The sequence below is a fragment of the Cyprinodon tularosa genome, unplaced genomic scaffold (assembly GCF_016077235.1).
Source record: "Cyprinodon tularosa strain WSP-4 unplaced genomic scaffold, ASM1607723v1 ctg221, whole genome shotgun sequence".
Classification (NCBI taxonomy): domain Eukaryota; kingdom Metazoa; phylum Chordata; class Actinopteri; order Cyprinodontiformes; family Cyprinodontidae; genus Cyprinodon; species Cyprinodon tularosa.
Genome location: NW_024038824.1, coordinates 558,795 through 581,566, shown reverse-complemented (window position 1 = coordinate 581,566; position 22,772 = coordinate 558,795). Strand labels below are relative to the sequence as shown.

The 22,772-nt window shown below is 38.4% G+C and overlaps 1 protein-coding gene across 2 annotated transcripts in view; it reads left to right on the top strand.

Moving 5' to 3' along the window:
* Positions 1–21,843, top strand: part of adcy8 (adenylate cyclase 8 (brain)) — a 153,995-nt gene extending 132,152 nt beyond the window's left edge. For both annotated transcript variants that reach the window (XM_038286163.1, XM_038286162.1), the window contains 4 exons: positions 15,932–16,078; positions 18,237–18,329; positions 19,835–19,949; positions 21,185–21,843. In XM_038286163.1, the coding sequence (XP_038142091.1) occupies positions 15,932–16,078; positions 18,237–18,329; positions 19,835–19,949; positions 21,185–21,684 (855 nt within the window). In that variant the 3' untranslated portion in view covers positions 21,685–21,843. The remainder of the gene's footprint in view (positions 1–15,931; positions 16,079–18,236; positions 18,330–19,834; positions 19,950–21,184) is intronic.
* Positions 21,844–22,772: the final 929 nt, after the last annotated feature.

The following is a 22,772-nucleotide window of genomic DNA, read 5'->3' as shown; positions in this document are numbered from 1 at the left end:
ATATATATATATATATATATATATATATATATATATATATATATATATATATATATATATATATCAGTGGCGGCTGGTGAAAAATATTTTTGGTGGGGCTGATATAGCCTAGTGTATGTCTCCAACTAATCCGGAATAAGAATTTGATTAAACAATTGGACAATACATACAATTTAACAGTAATGATTTAATTTACTATATAATAACAGTAACAGTGATGATTTTGGTCACTGTGACGGGGTTCTTTGGCCTCCAAGAATCCAGGCTCAGTCGGGTTACCGGTGTTGGTGATTTATTGAGCTCAAAAACTCAAAACAGGGTGCAAAAGAAACTAAACATATACCAGATACTCTGGGCCTCAGCCTCCCTCCAGTTACCAGCAATGTAACAAAGAAACAGACAACAAAAATTGCCGCTTTTCTTCCCACAGCCCTCATTAAATAGTTTAAGCCCCTCACCTCAGGCTCTCTTATTTCTGATTTCTTCTCATTAATCAGTTTTGTCCATATATTACCTCCACAAACAATTGATGTACAAAAACAAATAATTTTTACAACTTAATTCTTTTACACAGATTCATTGACTTATTCAATTACACCAAACTGGATTTGAACCCAGCAAAGATGCAGCCAGACTGAAGATGACAAGTCCCCATAGCATAAACACGTACACACACACACCCACCACACATACACACACACACACACACACACCCCACACACCCACACACACACACGACTAACCCCACTGAAATATTAAGTGTGCACCCTCAATACGCCAGCAGGTAACCAGGAACAGCTTGTGTGTTTTAAGTTCATGGAGCTACTGGTCTCAGCGCGAGTGTATTGGTCCTCACAAACACAGTATAACAGGAATGTGTGTGTGGCGCGCAAAGTTAGAGAGGTTGTTTTAAGCGACGAGGTGGATTCGTCACAGTCACAATAACCATGACATGAAATGTTCATATCCTACAACAGGGATGTTCTTCTGGCAAACGGGTAGATAAATAAGGATCTCACCGAATTTGCTGGAAGCTGCATCTCGCTCGTTACATTCGCCATCTTCCCTCTAATTGTCTGCACCTGCGCTTGGGTGCAGAAGCCTGTTAAAGCGCAGTATTTTCAGAGCCCCAAGACCATAAAGTTCCGAGACGCTGATTGGCCATTAAATTCACCTAGCAAAAGTACATGATTGACAGATTCTCTGCAAATGTGGGGCTGTCTGATAGGCGCCCCCAGAACAGAGACGGTAGGAGTCTGTCTGTGGAAATCCACAAATTAATGACAGTAGATAGGGAAATGTAGTTTATATAATTTGTTTTGCTTATAGGTACACAGTCTAGAGAGTAAAACTGACATTTATGATTTAATTTCTAAAAATATATTTTACGTTTCTCTCTTCTTATCAGGGAGGGCGGTGCCCCAGCGCCCCCTATGGCCCGGCCGCCACTGATATATATATATATATATATATATATATATATATATATATATATATATATATATATATATATATATATATATATATATTGTATTTTTACAATTTTGGTATAATTACTGATCTAAGTGGGTTGCTCTGTCGGGGAAAGGCACATTTTACATTTATATTACTGTATGTTTTAAAGTCTCTATACTCCAGTTAATGATAAATTACATACTAAATTAGTTGATAATTATTGAAATAATCAATTAATACATTTAATTTTTTTCAGCCCCAGATAAAATACATGAAATGGGCTACACAGAGTAACTACAGCCCAGATGTTCAACTTTTATAGTGAAGTTAATATTTTAATGAATGTATTATATTGCTGGATACAGAGAGAGCATAGTAGGTAAAATATAAGAGTGGGGTTTAACTCTGCACAATTCTATATCTTCAAAGGAAAATCCTGTATTTACCTTCTCTCTTAGTCGTTCAAATGATTTTCAAAGTGGAAAAAAGTCCTAATTCATTAGAGCCGGTGATACCTCAAACATTGATAAACAGCATCTAATGAGTGTAGTGCTTATACAATTTTTATTAATGTAGCAAAAGGATGCTTTTCTCTTTTAACAATGAATTCCTCTTATCAGTACGGATGCTCACATCGAGCATAAAAAAGGGCATGAATATTGCATAGCACCAATGACACCCGACCAATAGTGTCCCTACCAAAGTTCAAATCAAACCTACGCCCTTGGCACCAACGCTTCTGTGAGGTCACTACTAGCCACTGAAGCTCCAGCTTTTACAGAGCTGACCGTGCAGTGAATAAATGCAGCTGAAGGATTCACTGGTTTTGAAAATATGGGCTGAACTCCCTGTTGCTTCCCAGGTTTTCCTGTTCTGTTCTAGATAACAGATTATTTACATCCGAATATGACCCCCTCCATCCTCTGGTCGGCCTTATGAAAGGTAGCAACAGCTGAGGTTTAATTTGTATTAATACACCGGTTACAGACCAGATGTCAAGGACTGAGAGGAAGTATACTTTATTTTTAATGTGAGTTTATTTGGAGTTTTATTATTTTAATTGGAGAACGTTAATGGCCATAGTAGTGCTTTTTTAACTTTGGTTGTTTTCACACCCCCAGGTTTAGGTCGATTTGATCTAAATTTGATCCCATTTAGTGGGGAGTGGTGGCCTAGTGGTTAGGGCATAGAGTTTGGAAACCTGAGCTTCTGGGTTTCAGCCCCAATCCCACAGACTGCCACTCTGGGTCCCTGAGCAAGACCCTTAACCCCCACACTGCTCCCTGGGTGCCGCCCAATGGCAGCCTACTGCCCCCCAAAGGGGTGGGTTAAATGCAGAGGTAAATTTCTCCAATGTGAGATCAATAAAGTTCAATTATTATATGTTATTCGGATCACTGTGAAAGCACAATTGGACTCTAATGCTCACCAAACTAGTGCAAACTGAAGAGGTGGTCTCCATTCTCCTCCATCCGAACTCTGGTGCATACAACTTGATATATGAAAACAACTGTACTCTGGTGCGACCCAACTGCCAAGCAATAGCAAAAGGGTGGAGTCTCATATTTTCCTCAGTAATGTATTGTAGGATGGCAGGGAAATTTCCAATAAAAATACTAAAGAATTATAGAAACTGCAGACAGTTTTTTTTTTCCTTAAAACAAATATGCTTCTGATAATAATCAGGTTAGAAGACTTTATCAAGAAGGAATTGTCCAGCAGACACAGAAACAGCATCATATATAACGGTTTCAGCCAAAAGCTCAGGGTAAGGGGTTTTGTTCTGTCCACCGACCAGTGAAAAGTGAAAAGTGAAAGCTCTCCCCTGACTCCTGAGATCGAAGACATATTATTATACGTTACAGGCATAAATGACCTTGTCGGTGGTCAGATGTGAATCCCATAATGTATGCTAAGAAGCATATATATGGACCTTCTCCAGGTATTTCCATTTGGCATCTCCAGTTGGTCAGTATATTATTTTGAAGCTGCAGCTGTGCTTCATTTTCAAACACTCTTTGCCAATAATAGTGCATACAAACCAAATAAAAAATAAATGGCCAGAGCTACTAATAACTCTCTGTATTCTAACATTTGTATCAATTTATCTCAGTTACTTTTCAGCTGCAAGGCTTCAGGAATTCAATTGGTTGTCATGGAGACACAAGTGATACTGTGTCTCCATGACACTAAATATGAGTTCTAAAGAGATGTGAATTTGGTCCCAGTTGACCAAAAGCTGGTGTGAAATCAACTTTTCTAACTGAAACAACGCAGCATAGCAGATGTGTGTGAAAACCCCCTAAACCTTAGACTTAAACTTAGACAGATTGATTTTGTCATTTTGTGTACACAAGTGTATACAAAATGACAAAATAAATCTAACGTTTGAAACAGCTCTAGACAATTTCATTTTTTTAAGTGCAGCCTTGAAAACAGTAATAAATACATATAAAAATTGTAATTTAAAAATTTGACTGTATATTTACAGTTCTAACATTAGTATTATTTTTTTATACAAATAAAATAACCCATTTTACACAACATTTAGCAGTCTAATGGCAGTGGGGAAGAAACTGTTGCAGAATCTTCTGGACCCGCATCTGATGCTTCGAACTCTCTTCCCAGAGGGCAGCAGGGAGCAGTCCATGGTTGGGGTGTGAGGGGTCACTGATGATGTTATGGGCTCGGGACACACAGCGCTAGGATGAAATGTCTTGAATCGAGGGAAGAGGAACCCCGGTGATCTTCTCTGCTGTTCTCACCACTCTTCTCACCTTCTTCCAGTCTGAGGAGCTGCAGCCTCCACACCATACAGTGACACAGCTGGTCAGAACGCTCTCTATGGTGCTTCTGTAGAAGGTGGTGAGGATGGGTGGGGACAGGTGGGCTCTCCTCAACCTCTGCAAGAAGTACAAGCGCTTTTGTGCACTTTTGATCAGTGAGGTGGTGTTTACATTTCAGGTGAGGGCGTCTGTGATGTGCACCCCCAGGAATATGGTGCTGTTGACCACCTCTACAGCTGAGCGGTTGATGACCACTGGAGCGTGTTTTGGCCTCTTTTTCCAGGATGATCTCCTTCGTCTTCTCCACATTCAGGATCAGGCTGTTATCTTTGCACCAGTCCACCAGCTGCTCCTCCTCCTCTCTGTAGTTCTGGTCGTTGTCATCACTGATGAGGCCCACTACCGTAGTGTCGTCTGCAAACTTCACGATGTGATTGGTGCTGAACCTGGGGACACAGTAATGTGTCATCAGAGTGAACAGCAGGGGGCTCAGGACACAGTCCTTAGGGGAGCCTGTGCTTAGACTGGTGACATCAGAGGTGTTCTGTCCAACCCGGATTGACTGAGGTCTGTTGGTGAGGAAGTCTGGCAGCCAATTGCTGAGGGGTGTATTGAAGCCCAGCTGTTCCATTTTGCCCATCAGATGCTGTAGGATAATGGTGTTGAAAGCTGAACTGAAATCCAGGAACAGCATCCGCACATGGGTGTTCTTCTCCAGGTGTGCCAGGCTCAGGTGGAGAGCAGCAGAGACAGCGTCCTCAGTGGAACGGTTTTGTCGGTAGGCAAAATGGAATGGGTAGAATGTTGACGACAGACTGGAGACAATGTGTTCTTTAACCAGCCTTTCAAAGCACTTCATTATGATTGGAGTCAGTGCGACAGGCTGGTAATCATTGAGTGAGGTAAGCTGAGGCCTCTTTGGGACCGGAATAATAGTGGCAGACTTGAAGCATGCTGGCAGTATGGGTTGATCCAGCCAGGTGTTAAAAATGTCTGAAGACACCAGCCAGCTGATCTGCACACTGCTTATACACCCGCCCAGGTATGTTATCAGGCGCTGGGGCTTTCCTTGGGTTGACTCTCCTAAGAGGTTTTCTCACTTCAACTACGTCCAGGTTTAGTGTCTCCTCCCCCCAGTGTGGAATAGCTTTCACTGCTAGAGTGCTGTTTAGTGCCTCAAACCTTCTAAAGAAGTTGTTCAGTTTATTTAGGAAGTCAGTGTTTGCTTTCCTCCTGGTGTTGCTGACGTCGTAGAAAAGATCCCGGATCTTCTGGCTGTGGTTCTGCTTTGCTGATCTGATGGCACGGTTTAAGTTGGCACGCGTTGTTCTCAGTGCCTCTTTCTCTTTATCACCAAACTTGAAAGCTGAGTTCCATGTTTTTAGTAATTTCCAAACCTCTCCATTTATCCAGGGTGGTTGGTTGGCCTGGGGGGTGATGTTCTTTTTGAAACCTGTTGGTTTAAGAAGAGGTATAAGAATTAAGAGGTATTTTTACTGTCAGTTTATCTTAATGGGAAAATGTTAATGGCTGGAGTAGAATTTTTCAACCGTGGGATCTGAAAAAAAAGAAAAAAAAAGAAACATTTATTCCCAAATCAAATGAAACATTAAGAATGGATCGCAAACGGAGGGAGCAATAATGTATGCTCTTTATTTGGCTGCTGATTTTACTAAGGAATCTGTGAACAAATGTATCGGCTGATGCAGGTACAAGAGGAAAAGTAAATAAGTGGTTGGCAGATGTATCGATCTTCCTCTTATCATTATCATATATGCGGTTACGCAGCAGAAGTGAATCAACGCCGAAGCAGCATAATGTCTAAACGTCAACAGTTTGGCTCTTTTTTTCTTAACTCGGGCCATAGTCAAAGCTTTATATGAAGCAGCAACTTATCTTTAAGTTTTGCTTCCCACGTTAAAACCTTGAATTAATCTCAATTCTCTTCTCTCAGCTCATTGAACTCGCTGAGCTTTTGGTTTTTCCCGCTTGCAGGGAACAGTCTATAATTGCTTTTCAAAGACTGAACGGAGCACAGGGAGAGAACCAGTGGGGCGGTTTACTCAGGCGGAAAACTTTGCTGTGATTTGATGTTAATAACATGTTGTCAGCGAGCTACAGAGAGCACATTGAGTTGTATCGCAGTGATTGAGCTGCCCTCAAATCTGCAAGGACTCAAACTTGACAGACTTTCTGTTTTTGTTCGTCTCTGCGACCTGGTTGCCTTTGATAAGTTTATAATGCTTTGAATAGAGTTGCTGTGTAATTGTTAAAAGTTTGATATCAATAAAACTTGGTTCCTTGTTTAGTAATAATCCCAGTTTGGAATCAGGTGCATATTAATTCCTTATCTCTCTTTCAATCTGTTGCCACGCCAACCATAATAGCCTTGGTAAAATGCATAGAAAGATTGAAAACACAGCTCTGCTCAAAGGTTTATAAAAAATGTACTTTTGTTTATCCAATGTTTTAAGGCTCTGCTTTGTTTTGCATGTAACTTTTGCGGTAACTTATCAATTTAACCATTTTCCTTTGACTGTTTCCTCATTGTGTATCATACAAAAACAGAAAAAAAAACAATAGATGAATGTTTCAGCTGGATGTATTTGTAGTTCTTTGGGGTCTTGTGTCTCTGTGAACCAGGCACGTGCAGAGGGGGGGGCTAAGGGGGCTTGAGCACCTGCCCCTTTTGCTCCATGATCCCAATGTGCCCTTTTGGTCCCTTTTTTTTATTTTTTATTTTTTATTTTTTTTTTTTATTTGACACATGTACTGAAATTATTATTATTATCTTTTTTTTTTTGGCAAGAAAAACAATACAATAAGCCCTCCGGTCACATTGTTACCTTTGACCTTTTGCCGGTGACGACGCACTTGCCTCTCGCACAGTCAGATAAGACGGCTAACTGCGGAGCTAAAGGTAGCGAATATTCCACATTACACTGTGGCCGCTGCTCATTTGGCCCTAAGCAAGATCAACCATGATCGGTTGTTCTGTAATGATTACAGAACAGTTTTTTTGTGAATTAAAAAACATAATTTTTGGTGAAAATACTGGAGTAGGCTTCCTACTTGTCAGACAACGGAAAACTTTGAACGTTTTATAATTTCTCTACTTTAGCAAAGAGTAGCGGTTTAAACAGAGGAAAGTATAGGGCGCGGCGCGCCTTTCTCTGAAGAACTACTGAGCGGGAGACAGCCAGGTGAGGAAAAGCTGTTCTTATCTATCGATTCAGTATTTTTATCATACAGACATTAGGCTGTTGTTCTTGTGCTATGAGCTGGCTGCTAGCTAATGACTTTGCTAGCAAAGCAAGATAACTAAAAAGCTTCCCTGTGTCATTAATGATAGTAGGACATTCTTCAGTATTACTTATGCAGTAGGGGCACATCGCCCGTCAAAAACCTATCATCTCCATAATGGATATATGTCTGATTTTCTCATTTCCTTTGCTGCATGATGTACATTGCATTTATTCTAGCGTTAGGTAAATGTATCTTAAAGGAGAACTCATCCAGAACTACCATGATAGATATATGATAGATATAATGTATGAAGCTGGTGAAAACAAAACTGCGCAGCTTATGCAAGGAGGATCGGTCAGACCTTCTTTTGTTGGCAATCGAGAAGGATGTGCCAATCATTCACTGTGAGGTTATTAACATTTTTAAAGACATGGCTAACAGAAAACTGCTGCTGTGAACAAAAGAGAACAAAAATGCTTAAAAGTTGGAAATTTGTTTTTAAACAGTTAAATCACCATGACGGAAAATAAGTTTTTGGATCATAATCTTGGATTTAGTTTGGGGGGAAAAGAAAGGCAAGAGACTGAAATAAATAAGACATTGACCTTCACTCAACACAGAAAAGATGAGACAATGAGGAAAAAAAGAAAAGAGAAACTGACAAGAAAAAACGAAGAGGAAAGATTGAAGAAAATGTATATAGGTACTTACAAAATACACTAAGACACAAACAGAGTAGGCTTTTCTCATGGTGACATGCATTAATAAAATGTTTGCTTTGTTCTTTTTTTTCTGCAGTTCCACGTTAAAGTTTGATGCAGCAGCTCTGCTTTTCTGAATGGACCGTCTCCATCTCCACTGTCAGTACAGCAAACCAGGCAGACATTCTTTTTTATAGATTACAGTACACTAAAAGGTTGCATTGTGCCCTTGTATGCATTTTTAACAGTTTAATTCTGTAAAGACAAAATATGTCTGGTGGTCCAGCTCTGATTTACATCTTTGGCTAAATTGCAGGTTTGAATATTGTAATACTTTCCTATAAGAAAATAGACCTGCAGAAAGAAATTACTAATAAAATATTTTACATATGCATAGTTCTATGTTCTATGTAGAGATTTCCCTTAGCTTTGATTGTATGTCTCACAATTTTGTAATTTATCATTGTTCATTAAACTCTGAAAGCTATGTGACTTTGTTAATATTCTGTCCTAAAATGCGATAAGATGTGCCCTTTTTTTTTTGAGCACCTGCCCCTTTAGTGGTCTCTGCACGGCCCTGCTGTGAACAGTTGTTGGAGCTATAGTTGTCATTTTTTGATGGCTGTGTTTCAACAGAATCCCTCAATTATCTCTTGAATTGTACTGAATGGTGTTTTAAATTCCTTACTTCCATATATATTTTTACATCTTTGTTGCTGCCTTCTCCTGAAGGTTTTTGGAGGGTTTTTTTATTTTCCTTTTACTCCTTCGTGGCTCAGAATCAAGCAACATTAGTGTCAGTTTGGCTGGAGGCGTTGAGGACCCAAATGCAGAGATGAGTAGGCAGAGATGAGTTTTGCTGATTTAATTAAGGATTAAAGACAACTGAGGCAAAAATCCAGAAAAATGCAAGAATACTGAAAAGATAAAAATGTCCGATAAATGACAGGGAAAATACTTCAGTGAAATTAAGAGACGAGGAAGAAACTAAACAAGAAACCAGTAAACAAGAATTGCAGAAGTGGAGTATATATGGGGAACAGAACAAAGGATGGGCTAATGAGCTGATATGGAACAGATGTGAAAATAACTAACTATAAGGAAGCCTAGGGGAAAGGAACAGGCACAAGGGGGCAGCAGAGAGTGACTTAAGGAATACCAAATGGAAATAAGACAGCTACAAAAATACAGAATAATCAGAAAACCAACAATAAACTAAAACATGAATGCACCACAGGATAAATAATGCGGGGTCTGGAGCACAGATACTTTTGAAGGTTTTACAAACGCACACATATTACAGGAGAAAGATCACAGTGGGGGGTTTTACTTTGTTCAAAACAGTAATATTCTATGATATCTAAAAACAAATGTAGCAATGAAAGAAGGAAGTTTCTACTTACCAGCAAAAGTTTTGTATTATAATTCATAATCTCTTAAAAACAGCCCCAACATCATAAGAAGCATATATAAAATGTGATGTAATGTTAGGAGAAGATTCCAGGACTTGTCTTATGATCTGATAAGGTTTGTGGGTAGCTTTTAATTTTCAAGTTAGCCCTAGAAGGACTGTTTCATCGTTCTACCTCCAGTGCAGAAACTGGCCAGCTAATGCCTTCTCTCTCCTGCTCTGCCACTCTGTCTGCCCTGCTGGCTTCTCTGATCGTCCTTCATTCTCTCTGTATCTCCAGCAGTTAGCCTAGAGGCTAGCCTCTTCGCACTCCCTGGCAGACTTCTCTAAAGTATCGCTGTACTCCTCCTGGCCACATGTAGCCTCTCCTCTCTACAGTGCTCTGTTTCAGTGGCAGGTGGGCATTTGGCCAGCACTAGCCTCTCTCCCCCCTGGCCTTGCCCCCCCCCCATTAGAAATATTTTTTTTCATAACTTACCTTATGTTTTTTTTTCTTTCATAACTTTCCTTATCAAATCTGGAAGTTCTGTCTTAATATCTAACTCTGTAGTTGCTAAGCAGAGGTTCGTCCCTTCTAAGATGGTAGCAATCATCACTAGGCTTGAAACCAGATGTGCAACATCACTATGATACTACTGTAGGTATTGTTTCACTACAATCAGCCAACAAGTCGATGAGAAAGATGGAAAAAAAATCACTCTTAGAGAATTGCTGGAAATGTTCTAAGCTTCCACCATGACAACTCTCTAGAAAAATGCTATTCTGTGCTACTATCTCAAACATTAACATGTTAAACATCTCCAGTCTGCTTACAACCACCAGCGCTTTATCTAGACTTGTTTGTTTTGTGGCTTGGAAGAACCCTACAGAAAACATCTTAGTCTGGCCTTGTCTGAAAGCAAGGAGACATTTTAACACCCACTTTAAAGCATAGATGAGGAAGAGTAATGCTAAGGGTTTACTTTTTGGTATAGGCCAGTGGAAACTTGTAAAAGCGCTTAGATTCATGACCTCATTGAAACACTGGGCCCATAAACAAACTGACCGTAACCAGTAATGATCAAAAATGTATGACAGAACTAACACAGAAACAGGTCAACTAGAATTTAGATCAGGCTTATTCCATTGCCAATTCAGTCCCCAAACCTAAATACTGCAAGAAAACTTTAGGCCGAGCTGAGGAGGAGATGGAAACAGAGAGGGCCAAGGACTCTCTGCCTGTGACCACTCTAACCTTTTAAAGTATTGCTAAGTATAGTCCACTTGGCCAGAGGGGAATGGAGTCATTTTTACTCTTGCCAAAGCTTTTCTTACTCCAAGCTTTCATGTAGAACAGAAAAAAGAAGAAGACTTTCTCAACCTTTACCAGGGCTGAATGTATTTGTGGAAAGTGCTTTGTGTATCTAATGACGAAAAAATCTACAGCTATATGTTTTCACTCTAGAAGAAGGGTTAAAAAATATATATTTATTAATAGGACTTTTGAGACTAATCAAACTAAGGGGGTCTAATTTAAATACTTTCCCTTTGATAAGCTGCCGGCAGCTGAGATGAATATTTTGGGGCAAATTTCCATCAGCAAATTGTTGAAGCTTTTCCTCACCTTCAAATGAGAGAATAATCCCCTGTTAATCTCCAAATCCAAATGCTTCATTATTTTTGATGATAAACTCTGTACTGAGTGATTTTTGGCCGGGATGATGGTTGTCCTCAGGTGGCCTTCTCTCCCATTTCTCCCGCCTCCCTCCCAAACAAAGGTCTAGCTGTAGCTGAATTATGGATGTTGGTGGAGGAGAGCTGATCCTATGCCCCGTTCTTCGTTCTAAAGAACATGATTAAAAATGCATCCATCAGAAAACACTCTGGGTCCTAATCAGTCCTGATCAGGCTGATTATTGTTCTGTGATTTAGGTTCCACTGCACCAGACTATACATAGACCCATGGAGACATTTTGATGATGTCTCCAATTTAAGCTTCTGTGATGCTTGATTAAGGACATGAAGGACACTTGAGGAGCACATTTTGACTAAACACTGATGACTAATTTTAGTTCAGTCATTTCATTGTGCTATAAGCTTCAGCACCAGGGTAACATGTGAATCTTAGATCAGAGTTCTGCTGTTTTAAAATGTCAGATTGAAAGTCTACTCAACTTCCTGCGTTAGAGTTTTAAATACTTATTCAGTCTTTGCTTGCAAGGAGACAGACTTCCTGATCTTTTAAAGTGATCTTGATCAGTCATTCTTAAGGTGTCCTTAAAGTCTTTCAAGGTTGCTCTCTATTAAGTTGATTTTCACTCCTTTTCAGCCTAGTACGTGATAATGACACCATTTCAATTTGCTCAGTTCCGTCTCGCATAATGAAGACACTAGACTACTGAAAGACAAAAGAAAAGGCATCAGGCTTATTAAGGATTATGTTTCTGGCAGGTAAATGTCTGAAACTCACATTCTTAAGAAACCTGATACTGGACTCACTCTAAAGATACATGATCCTTTACCTGATCGTCTTCTGTACTGTATACTAATTTTAGGTCTGTAAGATTTGCCTTGTTGGAGCTAAGATTTTATGTTTGCCAAATCATTTGATCATAATTGAATAAGTGTTTTTTTTTGTTTTGTTTTTTTGGTTTAGCTAAAGAATTAGAAACAAAAGCAGAGAAGCGTAGAGAATATCAATGGTGCATACAAGGAATGAATTTTAATTTTGACCTTTATTGATCTGACAGGTTTAAAACTTCCAAACACATACATTCTCCATCTGAAGCTTCTGTTTTGTTGGAATTAAAAGTCCAAATTAAAAAGATGAGTCTTAGAATGAGCTAAAAAAAAAAAAAGCAGTCATGCTTTGTACTATGAATCATGCCATATTTTGAAGGCAACAACCTAGAAAGCTCTGTCTCTTCAGATCTTGAGTCGAGTCATGGTAATGTCTAAAACCAGCAGGTCCCCTGACCGCAAAGGCACACTAAAAAAAAGGGACTTTTTGGTCATGGAAATATAACCTCAGCTTTTATTTAAAGTTTACTGCAAATTTCCATGTAAGGGTACTTCAAAGTACTTCAATACTTCAAAATGACACAGTTTATTTAATGTGTTACTGTCATGGTTTTGGTTCTGTTCAACTTTCATCTCTGAGTTTTTATTGGTCTTATCTCCATTTTTGTGTTCTAGTGGTTTCTTCTCTTGTTCAGTCAATCTTTACTGGTTTGTTGTAATTTCTTTGCTCCATTGTTGTGATTATTCCTGGTTTTCAGTAGTTTGGGATTTTCATGGATTTATGTTTTTGGATTTGTGCTTCTGTTACCCATTTGTTATTAAATCTTCCATAAACGTAGCTAATTTAATTAATTCTACTAAATGGTATTAAGATATGATTTTAATAAACTCTCAACTTAACCAATGCAGGTAAAATATACTTGGATATTAGGAGTAAACTTTTTTTTTTTTTTTTTTTTTCATTACCTGACAATGTATAGGCCAGAACTTTAAAGTATTATTTGTTGGCTGCAGTTTGGTGCAGTGGATAGTACTGCTGTCTCCCAACAGTCTTTTGGGGTTTGCTCTCTGGTCCAGTGTTTTTCTGCCTGGAGTTTGCATGTCTCCCTGTGCATGCGTGGGTTCTCTGATGGTACTCTGTGTTTCTCCCACAGTCCAAAAAAATTTACTGTTAGGTTAATTGGCTTCTCTAGGTTCTTCTTGTGTGGTCATGGTTGTGCCTCTCTGTATAAGATTTACTAGCAAAACACATATACATCTTTTATTAATAGGAAAAATGTGGTGGTAAAATATACTTGAGTTTGTTAAATTAACTCTTCTTAGTTAGTAAAATGTATTGAGTGAAATTTATAAAGAATTTCTAAGTGGAAAAATGTTACTTAGATTTTTCTAAGTAAATAGTAAATACAACTCCAATTTTATTTCATCGCATGCTTACCTGATGCTGAGGTCAGGTAACCTGACATGACCAAAACATCAACACCTGATTTGATCGTTTGAATATTTTTGACTAAAAACATCCCAGGTCATTTCTTCAGTTCTAGATAAGTCATCTTTACCTCCTTAGCTTCAAGTTTAATACTTTTTTAACAGATTCCTCCATCTGTAGTGCATCATTATCACAGTTCTGGATCCAGCATCTGCTTCTTTCTCCAAGAGTAAAATTTGATTATGCAGTTTGAAGAATTACATTTGCTTCCTTTTAAAAAGTTAATAATGATATCTTATGCTGGACCATAATATGCAGTAACTGCCCCCCTCCATAATGGGACAGCTCAAAAGTACTGGGTTACATTTAATAAGTGAGCCGGGGCTTTGGCCTTAATGGCTATTTTTGTAGCAGATTACCGACTCCATATGATTTGGTCGTTATTTATTGTGAAGAGTTTAGACAAAACACAAAATCAACCCATCACTCATTTTTAATGACACACTGCTTTACAATGAAATTATAGATCTTGCTTGTGATGTAAAGGGGTTGTTTTCTGTATTACTCCGTATATTTTGACATGTGATAAGCAGGTAAAACAAATTAAAACATTACACTCTAAAGACCAAACAAATGATTCATTATGATGCAGAGCATATAAGGGACATTGCAAAAGTTTGATCTTTGTTTTTACAAATTTAGCTCCAGGTAAGGTTTCTACAAAACACCCGAAACCCAGAGAGCATAAATCTATCAGGATGGCTTTGTTTTTAGGAGAGAACTCAAAAGGAACCGTAAAAAGTCTGTCTGATGTCTTTACACAGCAACATGGCATGAAACCAAGAAATTCATTTAGTCTGACTTAAACCAGGTTCCCTTTGAAGTTTGGACTCTTGACTCAGCTCATTAGGCGTCTATATTGTCACTGATGATGCTCCATTCTGGTCAGGGGCCTATTTCCACAAGTGTGTAATTACATTAAGAGCCAGAGCAGCAAACGGACAGACAGAGCGTCTCTTGAATTATTAACTTGAGATGTTAAACTGTGGCTGGATGTTATGTTCATCACCCTATTATTACAATACCACCATAATGAAACGATGAAGTACTGAATGTGACGTGTATGGGATGTGAGGATATGCTGCTTCATGTCTGCAGACTTGCTGTACAGATTTTGGACTGGTAAACATTGCCCCCTAACGGTGGAAACGGTGCATTGCATTCCTCTTTCATTAATGCAGCTCATCTTCAATGTTGCAGTGATTTTGAGAAGGATTCTTTGCTTATCGCACCAAAAGTAAACACTGCCTTTATTCATGTCAGGTTATTAATCTTAAATAATCTGAAGGATTTACAACTAATTCTTAGTTTACAACAAATGCAACAGATTCCTCATTATCATTATTCATTGAACAAAGATGAAGATATAAAGGATCATCTCTGTCTATAAATTTGTGTAGATTTCTTATAAACCTGGAGGGGTTACAAAGCTATTTAAAGTTCTTAAGTCTAAGCAAAGTTTGAGCAAAGAGATTATTTACATGTGGAAAAGAAATAAGAGAAATTCCCTTGAGTACATCTTAATTGTTTAAATGTTAAATTTTAGAACAGGACAATTCAAACAAGGAGAAAAGGAATGTCTTATTTTGGGTGGTAGAAGGTTGGATATGGCTGCACAATTTTAAATGACATGGCTGCACAATTGTGGATATGGCTGCACAGTTTGTTTAAATTGAAACATTATCCTATTATATTTTATATCCATTCAATTTTTCTTCTTGCATTGTGTTTATGTATTTTAGCTTTCAGTTTTGATCTTATGCTCTGCAACTGTGATTTCTGTACAGCACTTTGGTCAACCCCATTGTTTTAAATGTGCTATATAAATAAAGTTTGAGTTGAGTTGAGTTGCACAAGTCAAGTTTCTGAATGAATGACATGGGAAAAAAGTGGTGTACCAAGAAAGAACAAGAAAGAAAACCAGGCACTTAATATGCTAGTGAAGATTATCAGTCAATCCAGGTCATAGTCATTGCAAAAAAGTTTAAAAACAATCCACTGGACTTTGTTTCCGAGAAACAAAGTCCCATCCAAGAAGCTTTCTCAATTCAAAATGTCAGGAGTAGTGTTTAAGTTTCAGGCTTATAGAGTGGCCTTGTTGTGGCAAAACATGCAAATTAAACCGAAAAAACAGGTCCATCCTATTTTTTTCCACTTTTATAGATACTCATACTTCTAGACTCCTTCTCTTGGTATGTAACATTTCACCATCAATAACCAGTGATCCGTTTGAGATCATTTTGAGTAAATAAAAACAATGTTTTCTGAGAACATCAGCTACATTGATCAACATCTTGAACATCTGATGTCTGAAGATGCTCTTCTTGTCTCGGTTTCTCCTCAGGAGCTGTACTCCCAGTCCTATGATTCTGTGGGTGTGATGTTCGCCTCCATCCCAGGCTTTGCCGATTTCTACTCCCAGACTGAGATGAACAACCAGGGAGTTGAGTGTCTGAGGCTCCTCAACGAAATCATCGCTGATTTTGATGAGGTAAGCTTCAGAAATTACAAAAACAAATGCTTTCTAGATTCGTCACAAAAATCTTAGAGGAAGGAAAGAAGGAAACCCTTATTAGAAGTTTTTAGATCTGACCTGACTAGTTCTGATCCATTCACAGCTGTTCACGTAAAGAGTTTGAATAAAATGTGCATTCATCTCTCAATGTGCACAAATTGAATGATGAGTATGGTAAAACTTTCCTGGGGTTCAGTTCCTCAGCAGGAGGGCATTTGTTTCAGCTCAAAGAATGGATCCACCTGGCTTCACTGTAAAATAAATCGCTTTGCTACTTCAGAATAAAAGCTATCCTTGTTTTTTGCCCTTCTCATCTATGTAACAGATGAGATTCCAAGAAGGAAACACCACAGAAAAATCTGGGAGTGGAAATATTCTTGTCATGGTGTGTAAAAGATTGAAAAAGCAGATTTCCCCTCTCAGGTTGTGGTTAAATCGCAGCCCCAGTGGAGAAGATCAAATATTTTTGGGTCTTGTTGATAAATGGTGACAGACTGAAGCAGGAAATAGATAGAGAGGTCAGTGCTGTGTCCCCAGCAAAGGAAAGGAATAAACTCAGACTTTTTACCAGTTACAGTGGCTGGCATTAGTTTTTGTCCCTCGAACTTTTCCATATTTTGTACCATTGCAACCACAAATATAAATATATTGCAATGGAATCAACAAAGTGGTAAATAATATGAAGTGCAAAGAAAACATTCTCAAAAAAAGCTCGCAAAAGTATTCAAACCCCAAAAATATTCAAACTCTTTTTCTCTGAGTGCAACAATGACTTTAGAAGTTTCCAGATGATCACTAATTACTGTATAGTCCACCTGTGTGTAGTCTGATCCCAGTACAAATGCAGCTGCTCTGTGACGGCCTCAGAGGTTGATTAAGACAAAACCGGGGAGCAAACAGCTCTGTGAAGTTCAAAGAACTCACCTGACAGAACAGGGATAATGTTGTGGAGAAGTGTAAAGCAAACTTAGGCCATGAAGATTTACCATTTTATATTGCACAGTTCGGTCCATCACCTGAACACGGAGAGAGTACGGGACAAACGTAAACCTCTCAAGACATGGCTTTCCACATTAATTTACAGGCCAAACAAAGAGAGAACTGATCAACGATGCAGTCCAGAGGACAATGGTGACTCAAGGAAATGCACAAGTGAGGGAATCTGTCCGCATGACAACTACTATTCATGCACTGCAGAGGTGTGGTCTATATGAAAGAGTGGCAAGGAGAAAGTAATGGCTAAAAAAGAAAAAAAAAAACATTAGATGTCATGTTTGCAGATTGTCTGAAGCCATGTTTGGAACACAGCAAGGATGATGCCATTATGACCATTATGGATGACCATTATAGCCAAAATGCAGTGCTCTGTTTCAGTGGCAGTTGGGCAGTTGGCCAGAACTAGCCTCTCTCTTCTTTTCAGCAGGGACAGGCAAAAGGGTTAGAGTTGGTGGAAAGCTAGATGGAGCCAAACTCAGAGCAATGATAGAAGAAACCCTGCAAAAGACCTGAGAACCAACTCCAATTGAGAATCTGGGGAAAGCTTTGAAAACTGCTGTTCACAAACACCCTGAAGCTAATCTGACTGAGCCTGAAAAAAATGACCACATTTTAGTCAATGGATCTATAAATTTGGTAGACATTGCCTAAATAACTTGCAGCATGAAGAAGGTGTAGCAGGTATTATTATTTTTTTTTTTTGTGTGTGGTTGTAGATATCTCCCATTTTTTCCTTACCTTTTAAAACATTTTGAGTTCAGAGTGATTTAAGTCATCATTTAATGAGTGAATCCCCTCGAATGAGAGCAGAAACAAACTGCAGCTCCTTCAGACCTCTGATAGACGTAAGCTCTACTCGAGAAAAATTCACTGGTTGTTGTTAGAATAGATTAAGAGGAGTTTAGTGTGCTTGAATTTGTTTTGGTTTTCACAGACGTTACATCCCAGCTGAAATATCAGTCATCATTCTCAGTTGGGATTCTTCTTCATTATGTTAATTTTGAGAAAAAAACAACTTATCATTTTTGTTTGCTTGTTTTGTTTTTTGTCCTAAATAGTCGAAAATAAGCAGAAATTAGTTGAACAGACTATAGTTTAGCTCTAGTTTCACATAAATAAATGTTGCCTCCTGTTACAGCTGCTGGGCGAGGAACGCTTTCAGGACATCGAGAAGATCAAGACCATCGGTAGCACTTACATGGCCGTCTCTGGTCTGTCACCAGAAAAACAGGTGAGGGTTTTCAGGAAAGGCAAAAGCTTTGCAAACTGTCTGATTGGCTCCCTGTTGCCTGGACTGTTATAGTGCTCTGATTATTCACAGAGCCCTCTAACTATTTCGGGATCAAAGATAATACGTTTTCCTTAAACTATGTCACTTTTCAGAGGTTAATAATAGGACATTAGACTCCTTAAAATGTTACTTTGGAAGACCTACAAATAATCATTGGGTTTGAGGGAGAAATTAAACTTTCTGGAGTAATGTTTACCTTGTTGAAACTTGGAGCCATTTTACTGGAGCTACCATGCTCTTCCCTGCATACAAAATACTTCCCCAGAACTCACAAGGTACTTTTGAAAATTGCACTTTGATCGGTTCTGATCACATATCATGAAGTCATATCTTTATCTCTATAATAATTAAATTCAATTCAATTCAAAAATACTTTATTAATCCTAAGGGGAATATATTGTATGATATTATATCCTGAGCAGGTACTTAATTAGAACAGGAGTAGTTTGTAAAATCATTGAAAGACCTTATAAAGTAAATCCAGTAAAGAACGTGTCATTTTTGGCGGTTTACTGCATACTTTCTACAAGCTGCCCTTTTTTTTGAAGAAGTAGAAGTTCTGGGTGTTTTTTATAAGTTAAGGTTAAATAATTTTTTGTCTGAAATACCACCGTTTTTTTACTATGATACCTGAGACAAAGGTATGAAGCTAGTTTTAGCATGTGAATGTGTGTGTGAATTGGTGATTGATTTAATGTATTATATTGGAAGTCATTGGACATTCTAAGATGCTGTAAGAACAGGCCATTTACCAGCTCGGTGTGCATATATTAATATCCACATCTTTTTAAACATTTAAATGTTTGTTTGTTTTTTGTAAATAATTATTTGTACAAATCTTCTGGTTAATTTAATAGAGGAAAAAATATATCTACAAAGCTTAAACCACATCCACAAAAAACAGAAGTTTGGTCCAACTTTCACCTTTTACCAACTTTTAACTTTTTACCTTCAGTATGACTGAAAACATTTGTCAGGGCGTATTAAACAATGAAATGCATACCATCAGCATAATAACTACATTTAATAACATTTTTCATTCATCTGAACAAAATTAAAGCGTGCAAATATATTTAAAAAAGAATAGGTTCAATTAATGAACCCTGTGGTACTCCATACTTACCACCAGGGTATAAGAAAAGTCTGACCTGCTGATGATTTCTGCTAAATACGTTCAAACCAAGCAAGGATTCTTCCCATTTGCTTTTATTCTTTTAGACTTTAATTAATGTATTTACTGGATCCTTATTTGAGTCAAACAAGTATGAACCAGATGATGAGTTGACAGCAACTTGATGTGTAGGTTGTAGATGAAAACATTAGTAAAGATTTCAGTGATCACTGCATTTCAAACCAACAATAAGACAACATAGTTCATCTGACTGGTCTATTAATCTTAAAAAGTCAACAAAGTGCTTCAGCTAACTCCTCTCTGACTCTCACAGCAATGTGAAGATAAATGGGGTCACCTATGTGCGTTGGCGGACTTCGCTATCGCCCTAAACGAGAGCATCCAGGAGATCAACAAGCATTCATTCAACAACTTTGAGCTACGGATCGGTGAGAGCTTTGTTTCTGTTCAGTTTAAACTATTGTTTTACATATTGGTTGATGGTGTTTACTAGGAAGTAATTATTGCTTTGATGAGAAATCTCTTTACTAGGATTACTTTTTCAGTGTTTTTCTTAATAATACAGATGATACTCTTTTTTTATGTTTTGTAGAATAACTTGATACCTTAAATTTAAAAGTACAAAAAATACTTTATTATAAAAAAAATCTATAATCCAACAGTAATTAAATAAAACCTAAATCAAGGCATTTATTTAACACATGTTATGAGAAATGTCTCCTTTCTGGATCCTGTTCATGTTTTTCCAATCTGCATCATGAACTTGCTTGCATTATCTCAAAAACAGATTAATATAACCGAATGCAGCTATATTACACTGTAAAAAGTTTGCTAATGGAACGTGACAATTGACATTTAAAATAAGAAAAAAAACAAGTGCATTGTCTAATCTCAAGTGCATATTATCTAATTATCTTATTTCAAGAGTGGAAATGCTCATCCCATTGGCAAACTCTCATTTACCTACTCAGATTAGGGGTCAACACACTTTGTAGTGGGAAAAAAGTATTCAACTATTCACCCTAGTTAAATAAACAGATCGATGAATTTCACTCAGTCAGCACTTTATTTTCTTTCTTTGCAAAGACAGAACAGTTCATCTGCAGCCCTTACGGTACAGTAATCAGCTCTGTTCTGACTGGACAGAGTTTGTCCCTTAGTTATGTTGATGAAAAAACTGTGAAGGTTGTGTCAGAGTCAAAACAAATCATACTCGCTTTAACAAACCTTGAGAAACAATTTGGCTTGTCGTGGGAATTAGTATGTTTTGTGTAAAACCGACCCTTACTCAGATATTTTTTTAGCCTTGCAGGTAAAACAAACTGAATAAAAACATTTTTCACTGGATAAATAGTATAACTAAATATATGAGACAAGAGAAATCTAAATTTTCTGACCACAACTTAATTTAAGAAATTTGTACTTATTTCTATATCGTTTTCCAGTGTATAGACATTGGCAGCATTGGTTTACTTCAGATTAAAGGAATCTGTCTAGCAATGTTTTCATATTAGCACTCTTTGTCTTGGGTGCAAAGTAAACTCTGAGAAAATGTAAGACCTAGAAGGTGTTACAATATCACAAATGGATTTCCATGATGTCTGACCTTACGGTATTTTAGATCTCAGTCTGGTTAAAACTAAATCTGTCTTATCTGTCTCAGGAATGGCTCACGGCTCTGTGGTGGCAGGAGTCATCGGTGCAAAGAAACCGCAGTATGACATCTGGGGAAAGACGGTGAACCTGGCCAGCCGAATGGACAGCACCGGCGTGAGCGGGAAGATCCAGGTGCCTGAGGACACCTACCTGATCCTTAAGGAGCGAGGCTTTGCCTTCGAGTACCGTGGCGAGATCTACGTCAAGGGCATCAGTGAGCAGGAGGGCAAAATCCGGACACACTTCTTGCTGGGCCGGGTACAGCCCAACCCGCTCATCCTGCAGCCTCGTAAAATCACCGGCCAGTACTCGCTGGCGGCGGTGGTGCTGGGCCTGGTGCAGTCGCTCAACCGGCAGAAGCAGAAGCAGATTCTCAACGAGAACAACAACTCTGGCATCATGAAGGGCCACCACCACTACAACCGAAGGACGTTGTTGGCGGCTGGTGGGGCCGAGGTGGGCGGGGGCCATCACGCTGAAGCACCTGAAAAGACTGATTTGTCCTGAAGCACACAGCCGAGTTTTGGGTCCACATTGATTCCTTAGAGTCAGAACTGCTCAGAAACCTTGTCTCTGGTTGAGTTAAACCTCAGTGGGTGAAGCATTGCAAATATGTTTTTGCTCAATAATCTTTAGTTCTTGATACTGTCTGATTTCCCTGAATTTGGAAATGGTAAAAAAAAAATCTGCATTATCACATTGTTTTTGAATTGCTACTTTTCCTATGTGAATCATTTTATGTCATTTAGGGCTTTTCAGAGTCATGGGGGAAACATGTCAATACTTCCATGGGAGAAAGTACCGGTAAGTGTAGGAGGAAAGAAAAAACAGGATATGCACAATGATCACCAATGTGAGTACTGTATGTCTATCTTGGTAGTTTGCTGTTTTGAAGTTTACAGCTGGGGTTTAATCCCTTATCAGGTTATAAAGACATGGGCTATGACCTAAGAAAGTTATCATGAAGACATGTCAATCTAGGAGGGCTAATTAGGCTGTTTCCAAACTGCCTTAAGTCTCCATCATTCTACAAAGGCAAGCATTAAAAACAAACTGATCTATGGCACGTTTGGAAGCCTTGGTTGGAAAACCCAGCTCTCTAAAAGGATTTTTGGAGCAATAAGTTAAGTAAGGTGTACAATATGCCTCTAAAACATCTGCAATGTCCTGTGTATAGAAAAGTAGAGTGTTTGACCATAGTGCACAGCTCCTCATCTCCTGAGGTCTTTCTAACAGCTGCAGCTTGGCCCTGAATGGGTCTTCAAAAGGTCTGTGGTCTAAAACCAACTGACAACCTACTGTAGGACAGCCTTAAGAGAAAATGATCAGTGTTTTGTAAGGAACCAGTCCAGAAGCTAAGGGGATTGAATTGTTCCATTTTGTTAAAAAAATAAATGCCTTTACGAAGTGGTTAAGGTCAGATTGAAATGCCTGTTGAAGCTGTAGAATCATTGGTGTGGAGGTCATTTCCCCATGGCTTTGTCCAGTGTTTTCAGTTCCTTCAAATGAATGTAAACTGGTTCATGAATTTATCTGTAATCTTAAACAAAGGGCAGTTTGAACAACCTGATGAAGCTCCTTTTATTTTGAAGGGT